Source organism: Trematomus bernacchii, unplaced genomic scaffold, assembly GCF_902827165.1.
Source record: "Trematomus bernacchii unplaced genomic scaffold, fTreBer1.1, whole genome shotgun sequence".
Classification (NCBI taxonomy): Eukaryota; Metazoa; Chordata; class Actinopteri; order Perciformes; family Nototheniidae; genus Trematomus; species Trematomus bernacchii.
Genome location: NW_022987641.1, coordinates 619,075 through 639,395, shown reverse-complemented (window position 1 = coordinate 639,395; position 20,321 = coordinate 619,075). Strand labels below are relative to the sequence as shown.

Here is a 20,321-nt window from a genome sequence, read left to right as displayed (position 1 = left end):
ACTTTCTAAATACTCTGCTGTGTTACAGAATGCTCACTATCTTTAACCCGCTTGTTTTCTTCTCGCATGAGGTTCCTCTCAACTAGTGTCTTGAAATAGTTTGCTAAGGATTTGATGTGACTAATGTTCTTCATGTGTGGTTTGGGTCCATTCTTTTTGTGTTAAATTTACCACAACAAATCACTCCCAGTCACCTAATTTATCAGCATTAACTGTGACTACACATTCATTAGAAATGTTACTAAAATTGTCATATGGACTAGGGCAATATAAAACTTTCCAGTGAGCGCAATACATGGTAAAGGCAAAAATAACTGAACATATATTTCTGATTTTAGTATTGTGCTGCAGAGAAGTCAAAGCCTACAAACCTAATCTTCAGGGGCCTCATTTATAAACGGTGCGTACGCTCAAAAGATGGCGTACGCCAGTTTCTACTTTGCGATTTATAAAAAACAAACTTGAGGGGAAAATGTGCGGTCCTCCACGCAAACTCTGACCCATGCGTACGCACTAAGCACAACAACGGGAGAGACGAGAAACTGCGAGACCGTTGGCAGAAGGAAGAATGGAGAGAAATATGTGGAAATAATACCATAAATAAAATGTTACCTCTCATGTATCATATATGAAGAATTAATTCGCAAAAATTGATTGAAGCCAATCTTAAAATGATTAAACAAACGCCTGTTTGAGACTCCTCAGTGCACACAAAAACATAACTTGGAGAAATAAATATATACTGATATGTTATTGAAAACCACCTCGAATATGTTGTGTTAATGTTATGACATGTATTCTCATCATAAATGATGCGGTAAGCAGGAGGACAGAATTACGTCTAAACTGAGGCCGTTTTGCATTTCTATAGGTTGTAGATACGAGCATGGTTTTATATACTATCATGTTTAATCATGTTTTATGCCGTTTGCTAAGACTTGATAAGTCGCTCATAAAACACAGGAGGTATGGAAACTAAGAACACCATATATTTGGAGATGCACAGGCTGCAGTGGAAACGCTGCGCACAGCTGATCGACAACTGGAACACAAACCACCAAATAAAAAAATAAACATGAATTGACTCCACAGGGATCCCCCCGATACTTTCTTACAGTTTCTCATCATGGGGGGGTCTCCTGTCCCCGGCACAAACACACTGACACACTGCCTGAGGAAGGATATGTGTATTTTGTCATTAACTTTTTTCGGACCACTTATTTATTTATTTAGGTGACGATCCGACCTTCAATCTGACACGGTGTGAAATGTTTTTTTTAGCTGTTCTGTCGTCATTTCCTGCGATCTTCTTCATGCAGTCAGTCAAAATGAATATTAATACGGGGCGTTTCTTTGACTATTTATAGGCAAATATGGGCGTTACGTGAAGCCCGCCAAAGCTGCGCCGCATTTCGAGTTGATTGCGATTTATAAAGGGAAACCGTTTTATAAATCGGAAAATGTCTGTGCGTATTTATTTGCTTTGTCCTACGTAAGCAACCTTCCCACGTGAATCCTACGCAAGGCTTTATAAATGAGGCCCCAGATCTATTTAAATAAACATTGTTTGTTACAGATCCTAATAAAATATCAAACCATGATCATTTTAAAATCATTTTTCAACAACAATCTGAAAAATGTTTTCTTGTTGTTTTCCCTTGTGGTTTAATATTTTGGGTTAACTGAAAGAATGGACCATGAATCTCTAACAAATATAGGTGGTTAGTATGCACATCATATGTTTTAATAGTTGTGTAATACTGCAATACTTCTTGCTTTGATGTGTCTAAAACGGTTTGCTTTCCAGGTGAGAAATGATGAACAAGGATAGATATTCCTTCACAAAAAAGTCCTAAATGTGTCTTCATTATAATTGATCAAACTCACAGCCTCTCACAATACACATATTATTAATTTTAATAGGGCTGAGGAAATCTTGTTATAGCTCCTCTCTTTGAACTATCAGTATGTCCTCCAGTGGCACTGCTCAGTGACTTTGGTGGTCAGTTTGTAAAACTAATAATGTTCTATTAGTCATCTGCAATAGAGTTATGAGAAATGGCAAAAAATGTAACGCACAACTTAAAAATGTGCTCACTGAGTAAAATAATTAAAATAAAGTAGGCATTTAACCCCTTTTGAACACACTCTAACTGTTGCTTTCTTCTCTCTTCTATCCCCCCCTCTCTTTATATATATATATATATATATGTGTGTGTGTGTGTGTGTGTGTGTGTGTGTGTGTGTGTGTGTGTGTGTGTGTGTTACTCAGATGGAGCAGGCGAAGCAGGATCTGGGTCGTAGGGACAGTGAGCTGTTGGCTTTCAGGACCAAACTTGAAACTCTTAACAATCAGTTCTCTGACAGCAAACAACACGTGGACGTACTGAAGGAGTCGCTCACTGCCAAGGAGCAGAGAGCTGCCATACTGCAGACTGAGGTACAGTTACTCTACTACTGGAAGAAGTAGTGTTACTATTACTCATCATAAGAAAATCGATCTCTAGTCTGTAAATAATCGTGACGTTGATTTTAATGTTATGTTTGATCACAGGTGGATGCACTGCGTCTCCGTCTGGAGGAGAAGGAATCTCTCCTCTCCAAAAAGAGTACGCAGATATCAGAGATGACGGAGGAGAAGAGCACTCATCAGGGAGAGATCAGCGACCTCAAAGACATGCTGGACGTCAAGGAGCGCAAAGTCAACGTGCTGCAGAAGAAGGTAAAAAAACAATGCACACACACTCGTTGTCATTGCTGTGTTGTTGCACTGCATGTATCGCAGATCGCCATTAAACACTGTGAGTACTACTGTGATGTCATTGTGATCTCCTGTTGGAGACATTTAGGCCCTTTCTCATTTCACTAATTCCCCTCCTCGATTCCCCTCCTCGACTCCTATCCTCGAGACTTAGTCCCGCCCACAGGAGATGCGATCGGAGGAGCCGAGGAGGGGAGCCGAGGAGAGAGGAGGGGAAGCAGCAGGCGGTTAGAGAAATGAGAACTCCTCTCCTCTGAGAGGTCATTTTAAAGAGACGTCCATTAATGATGACAGGAGGCACAGCAGCCCTCTGTCTGATGGACAGATGTGTGTTCATGACGACTTATATATTTACTTTTAATTCATTCACAGTGCGGTATAATGAGACAATAACAGGCTACAGATGCTGACACACACACACACACATGCACATATGTATATATTTATATAAATATATACAATTTCAGAATCAAACAGAGCACTCTCATAATAACGTAACACTATCAGAGACTGGATATATCCCCCCCCCCCCCCTCTCCCCTCTCTGGTCGCTACAATGAGGGAAATAAATGACGGGCCAAACGTTTTATCTACAAGTATTAAAAGTAAGCAGAGGACACCAAACCAACTGAGACCTGTCTGTCCGCTGCATCTACGCACACACTGTACCACACACACCTACACTACACACACGCACCTACAGCTCCTAAAGCATAATCAGGCTACAGCCGTTGTGTATTTTATTATGTGAAGCACTAAATGGTTTTAGAAAAATATCGACTTTGTTTGTAGATATCTACTAAACTAAAGCAAATAAAGAGAGTAGGCCTGTTATACTGAGTGATATATATTATACACACTGCTCTGCTTTCTGCACGGACCTCACAGCTGTTCTCACTGTAAACATCGCGTCGCGATGAAAGCAGTTAATAAAATAATATCCAGGGGATGCATGCAGAGCTGTCATTGGCTGAGATCAGTCCGGCCGTGCGTCACGACTCTTTGAAACATCACTGTTGCCGGAAATGCATCCACGAAGGAGCCGTGGAGGACCGTGGAGGACCCATCAGTGTATCCTCGGTTATAGCTCTTCCAGAGAGCCTCCTCGACGCTCGATGCTCGGTCCTCGAAGTGCATTTAGAGAAATGAGATGTCCTTCAACATGGCGCGCTAAAATTCATTTCCGGGTCACTACCGGAGGACCAAGGAGTCGAGGAGGGGGAATTGATGAAATGAGAAAGGGCCTGAGTGTCCATAGGAGGCTCTGTTTTGGTTTTCTGTCAAGCCATGGTTGCAATCCTGCTAACTAACCCACGGCTTTATTTGAAGCTAACCAGTGTCCCTGCCAATTAAATATTAAACTCAACTCTCTGTAATTCATATCTCATGGAAACATTATTGAGATTTTGAGGACAGCAAAACAAGTTTAATTTAACAAAAACGTGTCAAAAGTCAATAGAAAGAGGCTCAAGAAGCTTTTCTATATATTTTTTACAAGGATTGCCTGAAGCTGTTTTGCATAAATAATAAATAATATAACTGAAGTTGCAAGCTATTTACTCTTTTATTAAAATGTACTTGCACAGGAATATGATGCTTTCATATGATACAACAACCACTAGAGGGGGCTGTAAGACAGGGTTTGGTTTGGGAGCTGAGGCAGACAGACAGCTGAGGCAGACAGACATCTGAGCAGACAGACAGACAGACAGACAGACAGACAGACAGACAGACAGACAGACAGACAGACAGACAGACAGACAGACAGACAGACAGACAGACAGACAGACAGACAGACAGACAGACAGACATACAGACAGACAGACAGACAGACAGACAGCTGAGGCAGACAGACAGCTGAGCAGACAGACAGACAGACAGACAGACAGACAGACAGCTGAGCAGACAGACAGACAGACATACAGACAGACAGACAGACAGACAGACAGCTGAGCAGACAGACAGACAGACAGCTGAGGCAGACAGACAGCTGAGGCAGACAGACAGCTGAGGCAGACAGACAGCTGAGCAGACAGACAGACAGACAGACAGACAGACAGCTGAGCAGACAGACATACAGACAGACAGACAGACAGACAGCTGAGGCAGACAGACAGCTGAGCAGACAGACAGCTGAGCAGACAGACAGACAGACAGACAGACAGCTGAGCAGACAGACAGACAGACAGACAGACAGACAGACAGCTGAGCAGACAGACAGACAGACAGACGGGTAAACACACAGACAGGCATGAAGATATACCAGCAGCATAGTTCTGCATTTTTAGATGCTTTTTATGTGTCTTTATGTGTTTCACTTTATATATGATGATACTGTCTTTGCGGTCTGTAACATAAACACAATAACAAACACTGTTTTTCCAGTAAAAAAGGGATCAGACATGTGTTTTCTCGCGAACAGCTAACAAACTAACTACAAATCCCATAAATACTATCCAATTAAAAGTGAAATTCTCCAATAAAAGAGAAAAATAAAATCCATCCTCTACCCTTTCTTTCCCCCGCGTCCCTGGAGTTGTCACTTGTAGGAAAAAGGTAGAGTGTGAGCTGATAATTGATAGAGGCAATCAAGCAGACAGACATAAAGCAGGACAGGGGGGGGGGGGGAGGAGAGACTTACACAGAGTGTGTTTGAAATCAGATGCATACTAATGAGTTCCTCCTGTTCAATAAATGATGACCTCTGCCGTCTTCAAATAGAATACAGTCCGGTGTCTGAGAGGGAGCCGCTGCTGACTCCTCCCACATCTAATCTGTGCTTTCAGAAATTCTTCTTTATTTAAATAGCATGTGGAAAAACAAAAAATACCATTCTTACTTCTACTCCACATTTGTCTCTCCTTTACTCTTGTTGTATGTTAGTCATGAATGGAAATTACCATGAGGGCATATTATTATTCCTTCCTCTGATCTCCCATCATCCTCTCCTCTTTGTCATTTCATGTCTTTTTCTGTAAGGAACTTCATGACATAGATGCAGAGAAGCCAGTTACTGTTTTGTTAACATATTACAGTCATTATTACAGACGTCTTTTGGTGACTAAAATAGAGTGTGTGGGTTTGCAAATACTGTATATAACCGTGTGTGTCAGGCATCCAGCAGTTGTCAGTTTCAGGAAGTGCAGACGGATCAAAGAGTCTCTCTGCCGCTCAATGTCAAGTGTGTGTGTGAGAGAGGATGAGGTGTCAGTCAAGCTGTCAGCTGAACGGTTGATTAATGAGGTGCTGGAAGTCTTTTACTGTATGAACACACACACAGAAATCTCTATAGCACTGTAAATGTGTGCGGCTCACCTGCGGCGGAGTCAAAGGTTGCATACCAATCTGACTTTCTATTTTTTTGTGACGGGTTGTCAATCGCTTGATTTCCTTTCTCTCAGGCGAAGCGAAAGAAAGAGAGACAGGAAGAGAGGGAGAGTTTTTTTTTTTTTACGCATTACATTAGCCCTCTGATTTCTCCTCAATATGTTATTTCTGTGCTGCTCAGTCTCTCGTTCAATTCCATTTTTTGATGAATACCGCAAAGTTGACACAGCTCCTTATCTTTGTCTGTGATCTTACACACATACATGCGCACACACACTCTCTCATTGTGGGCTCAGGGAGAAAAGAGTGAGTCCTTTTGTTTTTTCTGCTGATTTTGTGTTTTAACAGAAAATTAATCAGCTACCAAATCACTGTGAGAGCAAAGAGGAGGCGGCAGGGAGAAAGAGAAAGAGATGGGGGTTCAGTGTGTATTTAGAGCAGTGGTTCTCAAACTTTTTCTGTCAGGCCCCCCCTTTGGAGAAAAAAAAAAGTCGGGCCCCCCCCCAACACAAATAGTCACGTAATGGGCCAAGTTAACATTTATTAAAATACATCAATATGAATGTGAGCATTCCTTTGCTAGAACAGTGATAATAAAACAATGCTCCATAAGTCTGTGTGGTCAAAAAAATAAATACATAATACAATTGTGCCCCAAATCCCTTTGCTAGAACAATAAGTTATAATACTTTGCCACCACAAAGTGTGTCTTATCACAGCATTAGCTGCAATGAGCCTGTTTGGCACTGCACATTTCTTCAGGGTTTCTACGGGGTGGCAGGCTCAGTGGCGGTGCCAGAGATGTATTTTGGGGGTGCTGTGGGGTAGCTTGACGTTTCATAGAGGGTGTTCAAACATTTAGGGTTTCCCATTAATGTACCGGGCGCTACAGTGGAATTTTCTACTGCAACACTCCCCGCGCAAATACACAATGCACCCGCGACTGTTACAATGAAGGCTCGATAATCAGCTCACGGCATATAGGTGTAAGCAGGGGTAAAGTGCTATTTTTATAAGTGGGGAGTGGACCTCACATAGGGGGGTCCGGGGGCAAGCTCCCCCGGGAAGAATTTCTTTTAAATATTGAAGTTAAAAGCATCAATCTGGTGCACTTTGAGAGCAACATGAAGAGATCTATGGATACCTCTCTCAACACCCATATGAAACAGAACTGTAAACAGATTTACTTTTTCTTTATGGATATTTTACAAATCACTCCCCTTTTTAAACTTTATTCTTGTTTTACTGTCATATAGTATTTCATACCTGTTTTTCATTTATTCTCTTATTTTTTTATAACTATAATGATCATATAAACATGTGCCTCGGAAATAATTGTTTACATTAATCGTGACCAAAACGTTTGAGACCTGGCCACTAGCTCACTAGCTACCAGAAGCTAACAACAACGATCTCCGGTGCCGGTGCGCTCTCTCTCTCTCTCTCTCTCTCTCTCTCTCTCTCTCTCTCTCTCTCTCTCTCTCTCTCTCTCTCTCTCTCTCTCCCTCTCTCTCTCTCTCTCTCTCTCTCGTGCACGCACACAAAATGGCTCGTTCCACACACACACAGAGCCGAGCTTGAATGAAACACAGAGACCCAGACGTACTTGTACTGTACTGTATCATATTATTTTCGAATCAATAATTTTTCAAATTATGATTTTAAAAAAAAGAAATGTAAACCATTTTTCCTCCAGGTCTCCCTGTCATGCCTCTGCGCCCCCCACTTTGAGAAACACTGATTTAGAGAAAGAGTTAGAGGTTTCTATCTGACAGCACAGCACTTTCACTATAATGAAGTTTAAATCTGAATAATATTATTTTATCTGATTGTCGGATTGGTTGTATTCAGTGTAATGAGTGGTGATGATGCCTAATATTATCTTTATTTGTTGCTGTTAAAGTCTGACACATTAGCCAGGCAAATATTATAAGACAATTGTTGTTAAGTATAGATGAATGTGTATCTGAATACAGTATGAAATCATTTTTGTAGTTTATAATTATTGTATTAATTCTAGGCTGCAATATTAAAATATTTGAGTCTTTCACATATATGAGTTGTTGGTTATAGTTCTTATTTAGGCTAATTTAATTATATATATATATATCTTTTGTATAATTCTATTTTTGAGTGAGTAGGGGTTTGAATATTTGACATTTAAGATTTCAACATGTTACAAAGTAAAACATATATATATACTCAATAATAAATAAATAACATTGAAGAACAAACAGTTGATGAAATGGTTGTCATCACATAACATTGCTCCCCCACTCACCCATACAGACGAGCTTGTGTTTCTTAACATCTTAGGAGAGCCAATTCAATTTAAGCATTTAAAAATTCATTATTGTCCGGGCTCTAGTTACCAGCTGTTTCTTCAGTGCTTTATGTTGGCCGAGTTTGAGAGCAGATAAACTTACAAAATCTAATTATTTTCTAAATAAGTGAACAGTGCATCAACCAGAACCCTGTGTATGTCTCTCTGCAGATAGAGAACCTCCAGGATCAGCTGAGGGACAAAGAGAAGCAGCTGAGCGGCCTGAAGGACCGAGTCAAGTCTCTGCAGACAGACACTTCCAACACCGACACTGCTCTGGGAACACTGGAGGAGGCTCTGGCTGACAAGGTACACACACACACACACACACACACACACACACACACCACACACACACACACACACACACACACACACACACACAACACACACACACACACACACACACACACACACACACACACACACACACACACACAGACACACACACACACACACACCACACACACACACACACACACACACACACACACACACACACACACACACACACACACACACACACACCACACACACACACACACAGACACACACACACCACACACACACACACACACACCACACACACACACACACACACACACACACACACACACACACACACACACACACACACACACACACACACTCACTGCTGGTCAACCTCAAGTCAACCCAAGAGCAAGGTTACATTAATGAAAACGCTATGAGCCAAACAGCCGACCACCCACACTATGACCATATTGCTTTATAAATGGAAATAACCCAATAATCACATTGGTCCATTATTAAATCATTTACAGCCTGCTTTAAAAAAAACATCCAACATGCGGTCACATGACTCCGAGTGGGGGGGGATTGAACCAACAACCACAATGTTCTACAGGTTTTTGTGCATGTCAATGGTCTGCAAAGGCTAAAATCCCGAGTTTAACTCCACAGGGAGTTTCTCTCCCACACACTCCCCCCTCAGCCTGAAACGCTTCCATTAGACTCCTTTGTTTACTTCCAGCACATAGTGACATCACTCTGTTACACTTGCGCTTCTATTGGCTAGCGCTTCAACACATTGTATGTGGTAGGCTAAGGGGGGGACATCTCTGAGCGGTTGTCAATAAAGCACTTTTGGAACATTAAGCATGGAAACATGTCACAGTAAAGACACTAAATACTAATATGAACCTGAAAATCAGCAGAATGTGTCCTCTTTAAACATTCCTAAACGACCTGAGCGTGGGAACCGAACGCTATACCTCGTGTTTGATGATCTGTTATTGTGCACTCAGGACTCAACCCTGATTCTGGGAAACCAAGCAGTGACACTTACACCAGCAGACCACTTTAAAGTGATTGAAGGAAATATATTATTGTACTGTAATGCACGATTATGTTACCGTGTCCTTCGCACGCACACACTCACACACGCACACACAGGAAACAGGCTTATTAATTGTCCAGTGACTAATATCGAGCGTGTCGGATGGACGTGTGAGTGTTGGCAGGCGGAGGTGACCGACAACACTTTACATTCTTTCACTGCCTTTTTGGTGCCTTTGGATATCCTTCCTTTTTTTTTTTTCAATTTTCCGTCCTTTCATCCATCTCCTGCTTTCATCATTATATCACTCCTTTCTCTGTCACACACACTTTATTATTATTCTCAGCAGAAAATATATAATTCACTTTAACTGTCATGATTTGTTTCTTGCTGTACCCTTGTATTCTATATACAAGACCCTAACTTTTTCATCTTATCACCTATTGGAACCTGGCTTGAGTCATCAGGCTCTGGGAAATTTGATGGAATAAAACCCAAATAATTAGTCCATTAATTAGGGAAACAATCAGTAATTGTAATTATTAGTCTTAAACTTAATCTGAAAATAACAGCTTTTTTTTAAAGTAAGGACCATCCAAACATTCATCGGTCCTCACAAAGATAGAACTACAGTACGGTAACACACGCTCAGCAGAACCAGGTCACACTCTTGGGGCCTTTTCACTGCTTTTGTGTGTGTGAACTTTTATACTTGTGCTCAAACTGTCCGCTGTGTAGTTCTGTCGCTGGTGAATAGTGCTTTAGTAGTTGTGAATGTTACGTCTCGCGCCAGAACGTATTACGTGTCTAGAATCACTGTTGGCTGTTAGATCCTGTCGGAGCTGCCAAGTACATAAAGTTTAATGCGACTGTTATTAGTAAAGAAACTGGATAGTGAGTGAATAACTGTTGGAGCCTTGACTACCTCTCTTTCTCCTCTTCTATCACTGTTGACTTTTCCTGTTCTCTTTCCTTTTATGACTCCCATCCCTCTCCCTCTTTTCTTGATGTCCAGGAGCGAATCATCGAGCGGTTGAAGGACCAACGAGAGAAGGAGGAAAAAGAAAAAGGAGACGAGGCTGAGTCGAGCAAGAAGGAGCTGAAGGAGCTGAGGGAGAAAGTCTCCCATCTGCAGGCTGACCTGGCTGACCGCGAGGTAGAACACACACTCATGCATATCTGTGCTATAAGTCAGAAAAACACACTCTCTGCGTCGCTGTCAGGGAGCCATGATTGATATATCACTGCATAACAGCCCTCAGATCCTCCCAAGGTCCTTGTGCTGAAGGACAACAGCGATAAAACAGTCATATTTCCACAGCGACGTGCTTCACAACCAAAGTGACTTGAGCTGAATTCTCTGAAACCTTTGTAATTCATGCAAGCTGTCACAGAGGATGACATTGCATTTTCAAGCACCCTGTTTGCTTTAGTCACCCTGCACAGAAAGGTAGGAAAGTTTCAGTTAACGCCCTTAGGGAATATAAAGCAATTCAACAGATTTCCCTCTGACGGCAGGTGTTACCCTAATGTTAAAAGGTCACTCTTTTATTATTATTATAGTGTCCATAATATTCTTAAAACCAAATAATGAAAGAGAACAGGGCCGGAAGCCAAACAACAACCAAATGTAGCTGATTAAAACATTATGAATCTGAACAACATGATATAATAAATACTTAAAATGCTGTTACAAGGAAGCCGCAGCTGCATGAGTGGATGTGACAGTCTTATCATGGCTGGACTTGGGAAAGGTTACAGATGTCAGCAGGAAGGAGCCTTAAAGTTATCATCTTTCCAGTCCAATTGCTAGGGGAGCTCGTTGGGTTGCTCCAGATAAAACATGACAGGGGGCGGTTGTTTTAGGAGTGGGTGGAATGTGTCGCTGTTGCACTGATGCATAAAAAATAACTATTGTTGCAGTTTAACACAGCACTTTTTCCTGTACCAAGAGAGAGAATAAATACTAACCCACTGTTTCTAAGCACACCTGCAAACACACACACGTTTCCTGTTAAGTCACAAACATACAGTGCAAATGGCACATTAAATGGTATTTCCACAGTGGGGTCGAGTCTAACATTTAGGTCTTGGCGTCACAAAAATGGATATGTGTACTCAGGCATTTAAGTATTAAAGAAGAACTTTACATTTTGTAAGTGAAACAATTGAGCTTTCTTGCTTAAAGTCAAAGGAAAATATTATCTGTTGTGTTTGTACCCAAAATATAAAGCCAGTGCCATCATGTCTTTGTAAAGCATTTATATTGATGTTGTTACTTTATTGTTTGTTTTCGGCTTAAACACACCAGATACAGTGTTACTTATTGTACTCCAGAGCTTTTTTCTCCCTGCTTCCTGTCTTGGTGCTATGCTAAGCTAACTGCCTGCTGGCTCCCCCGTCCTATTCAGGGAACATTCAATTCATTTTCTTTCAAAGGGGAAATGAACCCTAGATTCATTCACATATTGCAGTGAAAAGTTCATTATGTCTTTTGGACCCTGTTGGATCATAAAACCTGTTGCAGTCATTTTATATAATTTGAGATATTTATGGGAAAACTCTCAGAGAAAAAAAGCTTCCCTTTGTACACTGCTAAACGCAGATGTTGGGTTTTTCTTACAACAGCAATATATGTGCCTAAATATAATCAGTAAGCAGCAAGGTTTCTCTGACCAAAGCCCAGTCCAACATGATGAGCCGAGTCTGGAGTTGGTATTGTCAGTGAAGGGTAAAATTACACGTCTGAGTGTCTCCCCTTCTGGTCCCGTCGGTTTCTGTTTCACTGGCCCTACCAAAAGAGGACAAGACCAGAAAAGATCGGGAGAGAAAACTTCACGCTTGGAGGGATTGAGCTGGAAGATTGAGAAAAGAGACAGGTCATGGGAAAAAGTCTTAAAGCAAAAGGGGGCCGAGTCTATCCCAGCTGTAGGAAAGACTTTTACATTACTGTATATTTCATTGAGCTGGAGCTTTTGTTTTAAGCGACTTACAATAAGTGCAATAAACCATACAGATACAAACTCAGAACAATAAAAATGCAGATATATTAACTTAAAATACGCCAAACCATTGCAGGTGCTGGTGCATTAGTTTCAAACTATACAAGTGCTAATCTTTATTTTATATTTTTGTATTTAATGGCACAGGTATTATCTCTTTTCTCACTCTTCCAGCTCAATCCCTACATCTGTGAAGTCCCGATGGGATCACACAAGTTTAATACAAACCCCTTAATTGTTTTTTACTTTTCAAAGGGGGATTACTAAAATATGACGTGTGGTGATAAAGTAATTACATACTTTAAAGAGCCCCTATTCTGCTTTTTGAGGTTTTCCCTCTCCTGTAGTGTGTTCTATTGGTTTTAGTGCATGTAAATGGTCTGCTATATGGAGGTTATTCCCTATCTTTATTCAAGAGCGTGTTCTTTCAATTGGAGAGCATCATTTATTGATTTCACGTTCAGATTTTGTATTTCTTTCAGTCAAACCCTGTCCTTGCGCTTAGATTTGCTCTGCTTCTGCTCAAACTGTACGCTCCTTGCTGGCGCGTTCGCTGTACTTTTTCTTAGTTATTTCATTGTTTAGGAATGGGGAAATATAATTTTTCTTCATGTCATTTTTTATTTAAGATCATATGTTGCCCTCACTAAGTATAGGTACAGTTCATGTTACACAATTTATTGTGCATTTCTCTGAAGCAAATGTAGTGAGGGCAACATACCATCTTAAATAAAAAAATTACATGAAGAAACATTTATTTTTCTTTTATTATCTTTATAGGAAAGGGATTGGCAAATCATTGAATTCTGCATACTACATACTAATATGAACCTGAGAATGAGAATAAGAATGAGAATGATAGCACCTCTTTAAATGTACTGCTTCAGTTGAGCTGCTTAGTGTTTAGCACTAACTCAAAGTTGATTCCCTCCTTTTTACTCTTTCCCTTGCTGTCTTTGTTCCTTTTAGACTTCAGTGTTGGATCTGAAGGAGAAGGCTTCCTCTCTGGCCTCCAACACTCTGAAGAAGGACAACCGGCTGAAGACTCTAGAGATCGGCCTGGAGCAGAAGAAAGAGGAGTGTGTCAAACTCGAGAACCAACTCAAGAAGGTCAATTCATCAGTAAGACGCTGACAAGAATGCCTTTTATTAGAACATTTCTCTTCTAGTGTGCCTGTAGATCTGGCTGAAAGTGTGGAAAAGGGGAATTTAATGGTTTTATATAAGCATGAAATTGACATGGCGTAGGTTGCATAAATTGGCACCCGTCTTAAGCTACATCTGTGCCAAAACATGTGGCCAAAACATTATGGAACACCAGTTTTTGATCTAATTATGTTTTTGATGGACTGACCACAATTACCAATCACAGACGTCAATTATATGTTTCTCCGTTGGGAAAAAATACACACAGAAACACAAAAACATTGAGGATTTAAAAAAAACAACCTCCCGTTTTTTCCCCTCATTGTTTTCTCTTAACTGTTCTTCAAGAGAGATGAGTGTGTGTGTGTGTGTGTGTGTGTGTGTGTGTGTGTGTGTGTGTGTGTGTGTGTGTGTGTGTGTGTGTGTGTGTGTGTGTGTGTGTGTGTGTGTGTGTGTGTGTGTGTGTGTGTGTGTGTGCGTGTGTGTGTGTGCATATCTCATATTCTCTCCCACACAGCAGCCTGTAACATGGTGTGTGTGTGTGATGGCTTGCTGACAGCCTTACAGTCATTTTCACAGAGTGGAGAAGACAGCAGCACCACCACACCCTCGCAGTGTGTGTGAATCTGTGTGTGTGACAGAGAGAAAGAATGTATATGAAGGTGTCTGTGGATCTCTGGTGTTTCTCTCATCAGAGTTTATTTGTTAGTCTCTTTCTGTTACCATGGATGGAAAGAAGACGTGTCTGTGTGAATTGATAGACTTTGTGAATGCTTGAAGTGTTTCTTTTTTCCTTTCTTATTTGTCTTTCTCCCTCTGCCTCTTCCCTCCACCCAGATCTTCCTATAATATCGTCAGACACCCAAACATTTCTTCTCCACATAAAGACCTGTAAAAACTTCCAAAACTAATAGGGTTTATGTATTGTGGGTCCTAGGCGTGTGCACACAGACACACACAAAGTCAATCTGTCCCAAGAGCAACATTTGCTTCTGGGAAACGCACACAGCTGTTCTAACCTCTAAGCTGGTTATAACTTGTTCTTTCTTTTTCTTTGTTATATTTCATTTCTTCATTTTTCTTCTTTTTTGGCTTCTTCTGTGTAGAGCAGCAGAAAGAAGAAAGACACTGCAACTCAGTTGAATTATTTTCACTTCTTACTTTATAAATACACGCATGGCATTCCCATCAGCCTCAGCTGTATTTCTGTGTGTTAAGTGCTTATTACAAAATGCTGGCATGTTAATCTATGACGCTGAACATGGGAAACATTAGAGCTGTTAAACATCAGCATGTTACCATTGTCAGTGTGAGCACAGATGTGGTTATTAGTTTTCAGTTTGACCTGATCACTTCTATCAAAAGACGGCTATTTCGTTAAGATAACGCTCGGTTTATTTACAATAATGTATTCCTCTGTTCCAGGCTCAGAATGCAGGTGCAGATTCCCACACCAGCTCTGAACTCTCCGAACGTATCTCCGGCCTGGAGGAGGAAGTGTCCCGGCACAAAGAGGACGCTGCGAGGGCCCAGTCCGAGGTGGAGAGACTTCTGGAGATCCTCAGGGAGATGGAGAACGAAAAGAACGACAAGGAGAAAAAGATCAACGAGCTGGAGAGGTAAGAGAGCGGTGACAACAAAACAGACTGAACCTCTGCATGATCCTCTTTCTCCTGTTATGTGAAATAGATCCTTTAACTCTGGATTAGTTTCCACTCTGTTGTCCATTTTCCACTCAGTTTAAGCTACAGACTGTTGGAGACAATGGTAATCTTCCCTGTAGATCTAATCCATTAGTCTTCCCTTCTTCTCACCCCTTCCTCTCCCTATTTTCTTCCCAATTTCTCTTTCCATTCGGCTTTATTTCCTCTGCTATCACTCTTCTTTTCTTATTCCTCTCATTCTGCATCATCACACGTGTGTATGCATAAATATGTATACATTCATGTGATTCTGCATCTGCGTGAGTGTGTTTATGTTTGTTTGTGTGTGTGTGCGCTCCGACGTCCCGCCCCCAGAAACCCCTCTGCTTCTCATCTGTGGCGCCCTCAACAGTCGGGAAAACAGGCCCCTCCCCCTGCTGCCTCTCAGCAGCCAATGGGGGGGCTGGTGTGGGACTACCTGGGCACGTGAGTGGCTGGTGGCCCTGTCAGTCGTTTAGAAAGATGCACGACTAAAACTCACTTTGCGTGTCACAGGACAGGAAATAACAGCACTATGAAAGCAACCAGTCCCATGTGGAAAAGTTACGTGGAATTAAATACTGTAAAAAATGTATTTGTGCCTTATTTCCCATTGGAAATGAAACTTCTAACACCACAGCAGCATTAGTTAAAAACTCAGATGATATACATATAGGAGACTCGTATGTATACGTATACGTTTATGTCAGGGACTTTCACATACAGTAAATCAGTTTTAACATTCAAGGTATTTTTATTTTAAATATACCAAAATAATGAACTTGTTGTATGGTTTTCAATGGTATTGAATATATTTGGGGGAAAAACAAGCTATTCAAACAGGTTACATTGAGTTCTGTGAAATTATTATGTATATTTTCTGACATTTTGTAGCCAAAACAATATAATACTAGAAACTAATCAGCAGATGAATTGGCAATGGAAAGAAACGTGTGAAGGGATTTCTTATGTTTCACAATCCTCTTCCACATGGGACAGAGCTGAGTATGATCACTAATAAACACCATCAAAGAGTTGCAGCATTGATTGAGCCTCTGTACAGCTCATTTGGACAGTTGGCAAAGCCTCCTAAAGGTCAGTCTATAGCAGGAGTTGCTCTCTCACACATCTGTGCATCAGCAGCAGGTGTTATGCCATCCTGCTCACTACAGTTTGTAAAAGGAGGGCACAGTCTGCTGTAGAGCATGACACTCTGAGCCGCTGCTCCTGTCAATGATGCAACTCTTTCATTTAGTGGCTCTGTTTTTCACACTTCACTTTTGTTTTACTTTCAGCCCAAGATGCCTGACTGGCAGAGTTTAACACACTCTTTTTCTTTCATTAGGACTCTGGGAAGTTCACTCAGTTTATGTATTTCTTTTATGCTAATAGGGTTTTACTACTTTTTAACCTGTCTGTGTATTTTCACTTACTGTAACTTGTCTGTTCCTCACTATTTATGTGTGCCTATGTATGTACCTTGTAAACTAGTCTTAACCTTAACCTGTATTTCTTTATCTGAGTATATTTGTCTGCCTGCCTGCCTGCCTGCCTCTGTGTTTACCTTTCTACCCGAACATCTGTTTCTTTCTGTTGATCTGTCTGTGTGTCGGTTTATGAGTATTTATAAAAAACGGAATTAGGTGACTTATTAACCAATGACAGCCCCTTACGCAGGGTTAGGTGTCTTTATCCCATGGCCAACAGTTAAATAATAATGTTTTAAAATATATATATTTCGAAATAAACTGGCCTCTCGATGCCTTTGATTTTTGAACGATCATCAGCTCCGTCTCTCTTTTTTCCCTTTAATCTTTTTCTTAGATACTCTCTACCCTCGCTCTTTCTGTCTGCCAGTAGTTTGACTGTAAGACTAATGTGCGTTAATGATTTTAGGGAGTTCAATGTTTCCCCACTAGTCCAACTGGCCAGTAGAAATCCTAGACCATTCATAATTCAGCAGCACCTCACCTCCCCTGGGTGTTTTAACTGTGCATGTGTGTTATTTGGTCTGCCTAGAGCCCCAGATGCAGCCTCCAGATCACTGCAGCACTAGCTTTGTGGATAACATTGAAGTGCAACTTAATAACCATTCAAAATGTCAGATGGGTGAACATGGGGGACTTTTTAGGAACTTGAAAGATGTTTCATCCTCCCTGTTGATTATAATAAAAATAAAGGCTCCTCTACATCTGATATTTCATATCTGATCTTTGCAGGCAGCTCTTAGGAAAAAGGAAATGTATTAAGTCTTGGCTTAGTGCGGTACGTTTGAGAACAGTATCTTGTAATAGTAAAATTAAGATTAAGTAGATTTTAATGAGGGAATCTAACTTTCCTTTAACACACTGGCACACACACAGTGGTTTGTAGAGGTTATATTAGGGTGTATGATACTTTATACATCTTAACATTTAGTGGTTTTATTTAGCTATTAGATGTCTAATGAGGGAAACTACCCCTGGCTAAGTTAAGGCTGCGGTTAAGTTTTGACTTGGTGAAACACAGTCATGAAAAGGGCAGAACTGACTGAACCATGCTACGCCCCGTCCCCCTCATGCTAAGCCATTCAATCTTTCCATCCTCAACAACAAAACCACTTTAATTTACCACTCAAAATATATGAGTTGTTCTTAAAAATAGGGCCTTTATTCCACACCCAGCAAGCTTGTAATATATAGACAACAACTATTCATTTTACCAGCTCAAATGACCTCAGTCGCTTGTAGCTTTTATGATCTGTAGCTAGCTACTTAAGCAAATGCTAGCCCCATAAATTGCTTAAAAACACTGTATCCACCTTACTTTTTAGTTTAAGTATAATCTAAAACTAGAATGTTGTATAAGGGGTCTTGATATGCACATAAATGAAGAAAAATGTTAGATCGGACTTTTCAGATTACTCTTCTCATATGCTATTATAGATGCTAAGTTAGCCGGATATGCTTACAATTGCAGCTTACTTTGGACCAGGCAAACACTGTTAAGTTCTTAGGCTATTGTGTATTTGATTTTGGAAAGTTTTAAACATATACCGACCTCCGAATATCTTACATTTAGAGGTTATGATCTCGGACATTAGGAGGTCTACCTTGGCTATATTTTCTAAGGTGTGGGCAGTCACTCTTTTAGGGAGGGGATTAGTACATAGTGAATTTGTATTTGCTGTTTTTTTTTAAGTGCTTCCTCCTTCCTCAAAAAACTTCTGGCAAGGTTAAATTGAGACATGTTCAAGCACCTGCTTTGTATACTGGCTGCTCACAATTGTTAGTATTTGTTTATTTTAAAATATCAAACATGGTGGTCAGGATAGCTATGAATTAAAAATATTAGGAAATAGTTTAAGAATATTATAATATATTTAGCTACTTCTTCAACCTGTAGTCATTGACCCTGTAATATAAAGTGTACTAATAGTGACTATATCCCAGGGCTATTGATCCCAGCTGGGCATTGTAAGACGGAACAGTAAGAAACACAGAGAGGGAAAGAAAGAGGAAAAGGGAAAGCAAGGTGGTGGAAGCGGAAGGAGAATAACAAGCGGTGAGTAATTAAAGAACGGGTAGAGACAGGGAGGGGAAGAAAGGAAAAACAGAATACAACTGAGGGGAGAGAAACGGAGAATAAAAACCGACAGACATGGAAGGAGAAGAAAAAGGGAGAGAACTGAAGGAGGTTTAGAGAGACGTGGAGTATAAACCTGAGTAATGTGAAATTAGAGAAGTTTATTGCGTGTTATATTGTTCTGTAATGGACAATTTGTCTCTGGCACGCTGTCATTAGCGTGCGTTCCCAGGCATAAGCTCACCCTGGAGTTTGAGCTTTGCCAGTGCAAACCAAACACACGAGGAGTGATTGTGTGGAATGCTTTTGGGGTCAACCAACTTAGGAAGTGGATTTTCTTCAGATTTCATATCTAAATGATTACATGCATATGCCTTTTCGGTGAAGACCACAAATCTAAGAGCTGCCTACTTTTCAAGTGGCCCCTGCGGGAAGGGGAAAAAAAGATGATGTGCAATGTGAAAACCCTTCCAGAAGAAATAATTCATAGTGAGCACGCTCTCAGCTTGTGCTTTGATTGGCTAATTGCTCGCTATGCTATGGTTTGTGATTGCAGTTTTGTATGTGTGTGTGTCTAAATGTTCTTAGAGATCATGTGAGGTGATCAGGCCTTTCATAACACTCAATACTGTGCTAAAAACAAGAAAAGGCTGCACCTACCCTGTCTATGTGACTGTCTGTCTGCCTGTCTTGCTTGTTCACGCATGTCTCCCTGTTTGTGTGTCTCTTTGGTTGATTCTGTCTCTGTAGATGTCACTTCCTCCGTCTCTCATCTCCTTCCTCTTTGAAGAGTGATCAAGCCGGCTAACCTAGCACTCAACTGCTGTCTTCCCTCTCACCTTTCCCTCTCCTTCTCTCTCTCTCTCTCTCCCCTTCTTTTATCTTTACAATGCAACGCTGTCTCCTGCTCTACCCAGTTTTGCCTCAAGGTTAGTACTGCACGCCTATTTCTCTTCCTCCATCACTGTCTCTCTCTCGCTCATTCTCGCTCTCTCCTTCATTGTCAAACTATCTTGTCCTTGCATCGGGACATCCTCTCATGTACTTCGCTCTGTCATAAACTCTGTTTTTAATCATTCTCATCATGTCTGTCTGGCTTTGAAGGAGACACCTTGACTTTCCCTCTGCTCTCTTTCTCTGACACATCACTGCCTCTTTGAAGAAGAACTATTATTGTTTCTTTCCTGCACCTTATATT

The 20,321-nt window shown here is 40.9% G+C and overlaps 1 protein-coding gene across 9 annotated transcripts in view; it reads left to right on the top strand.

Moving 5' to 3' along the window:
* The window catches only part of LOC117484967 (ELKS/Rab6-interacting/CAST family member 1-like), a 137,093-nt gene that overhangs the window by 47,550 nt on the left and 69,222 nt on the right, over nucleotides 1–20,321 (top strand). For 3 of the 9 annotated variants that reach the window (XR_004556182.1, XM_034133497.1, XM_034133493.1), the window contains 7 exons: nucleotides 2,273–2,440; nucleotides 2,555–2,722; nucleotides 8,583–8,720; nucleotides 10,745–10,885; nucleotides 13,701–13,853; nucleotides 15,303–15,496; nucleotides 20,041–20,052. Coding sequence is in view for 7 of the 9 variants with exons in the window: in XM_034133497.1 (XP_033989388.1) it covers nucleotides 2,273–2,440; nucleotides 2,555–2,722; nucleotides 8,583–8,720; nucleotides 10,745–10,885; nucleotides 13,701–13,853; nucleotides 15,303–15,496; nucleotides 20,041–20,052 (974 nt within the window). In the remaining 2 variants the exon portion in view is untranslated. The remainder of the gene's footprint in view (nucleotides 1–2,272; nucleotides 2,441–2,554; nucleotides 2,723–8,582; nucleotides 8,721–10,744; nucleotides 10,886–13,700; nucleotides 13,854–15,302; nucleotides 15,497–20,040; nucleotides 20,053–20,321) is intronic. The other 6 variants (XR_004556183.1, XM_034133499.1, XM_034133496.1 and 3 more) reach the window with 3 other exon arrangements.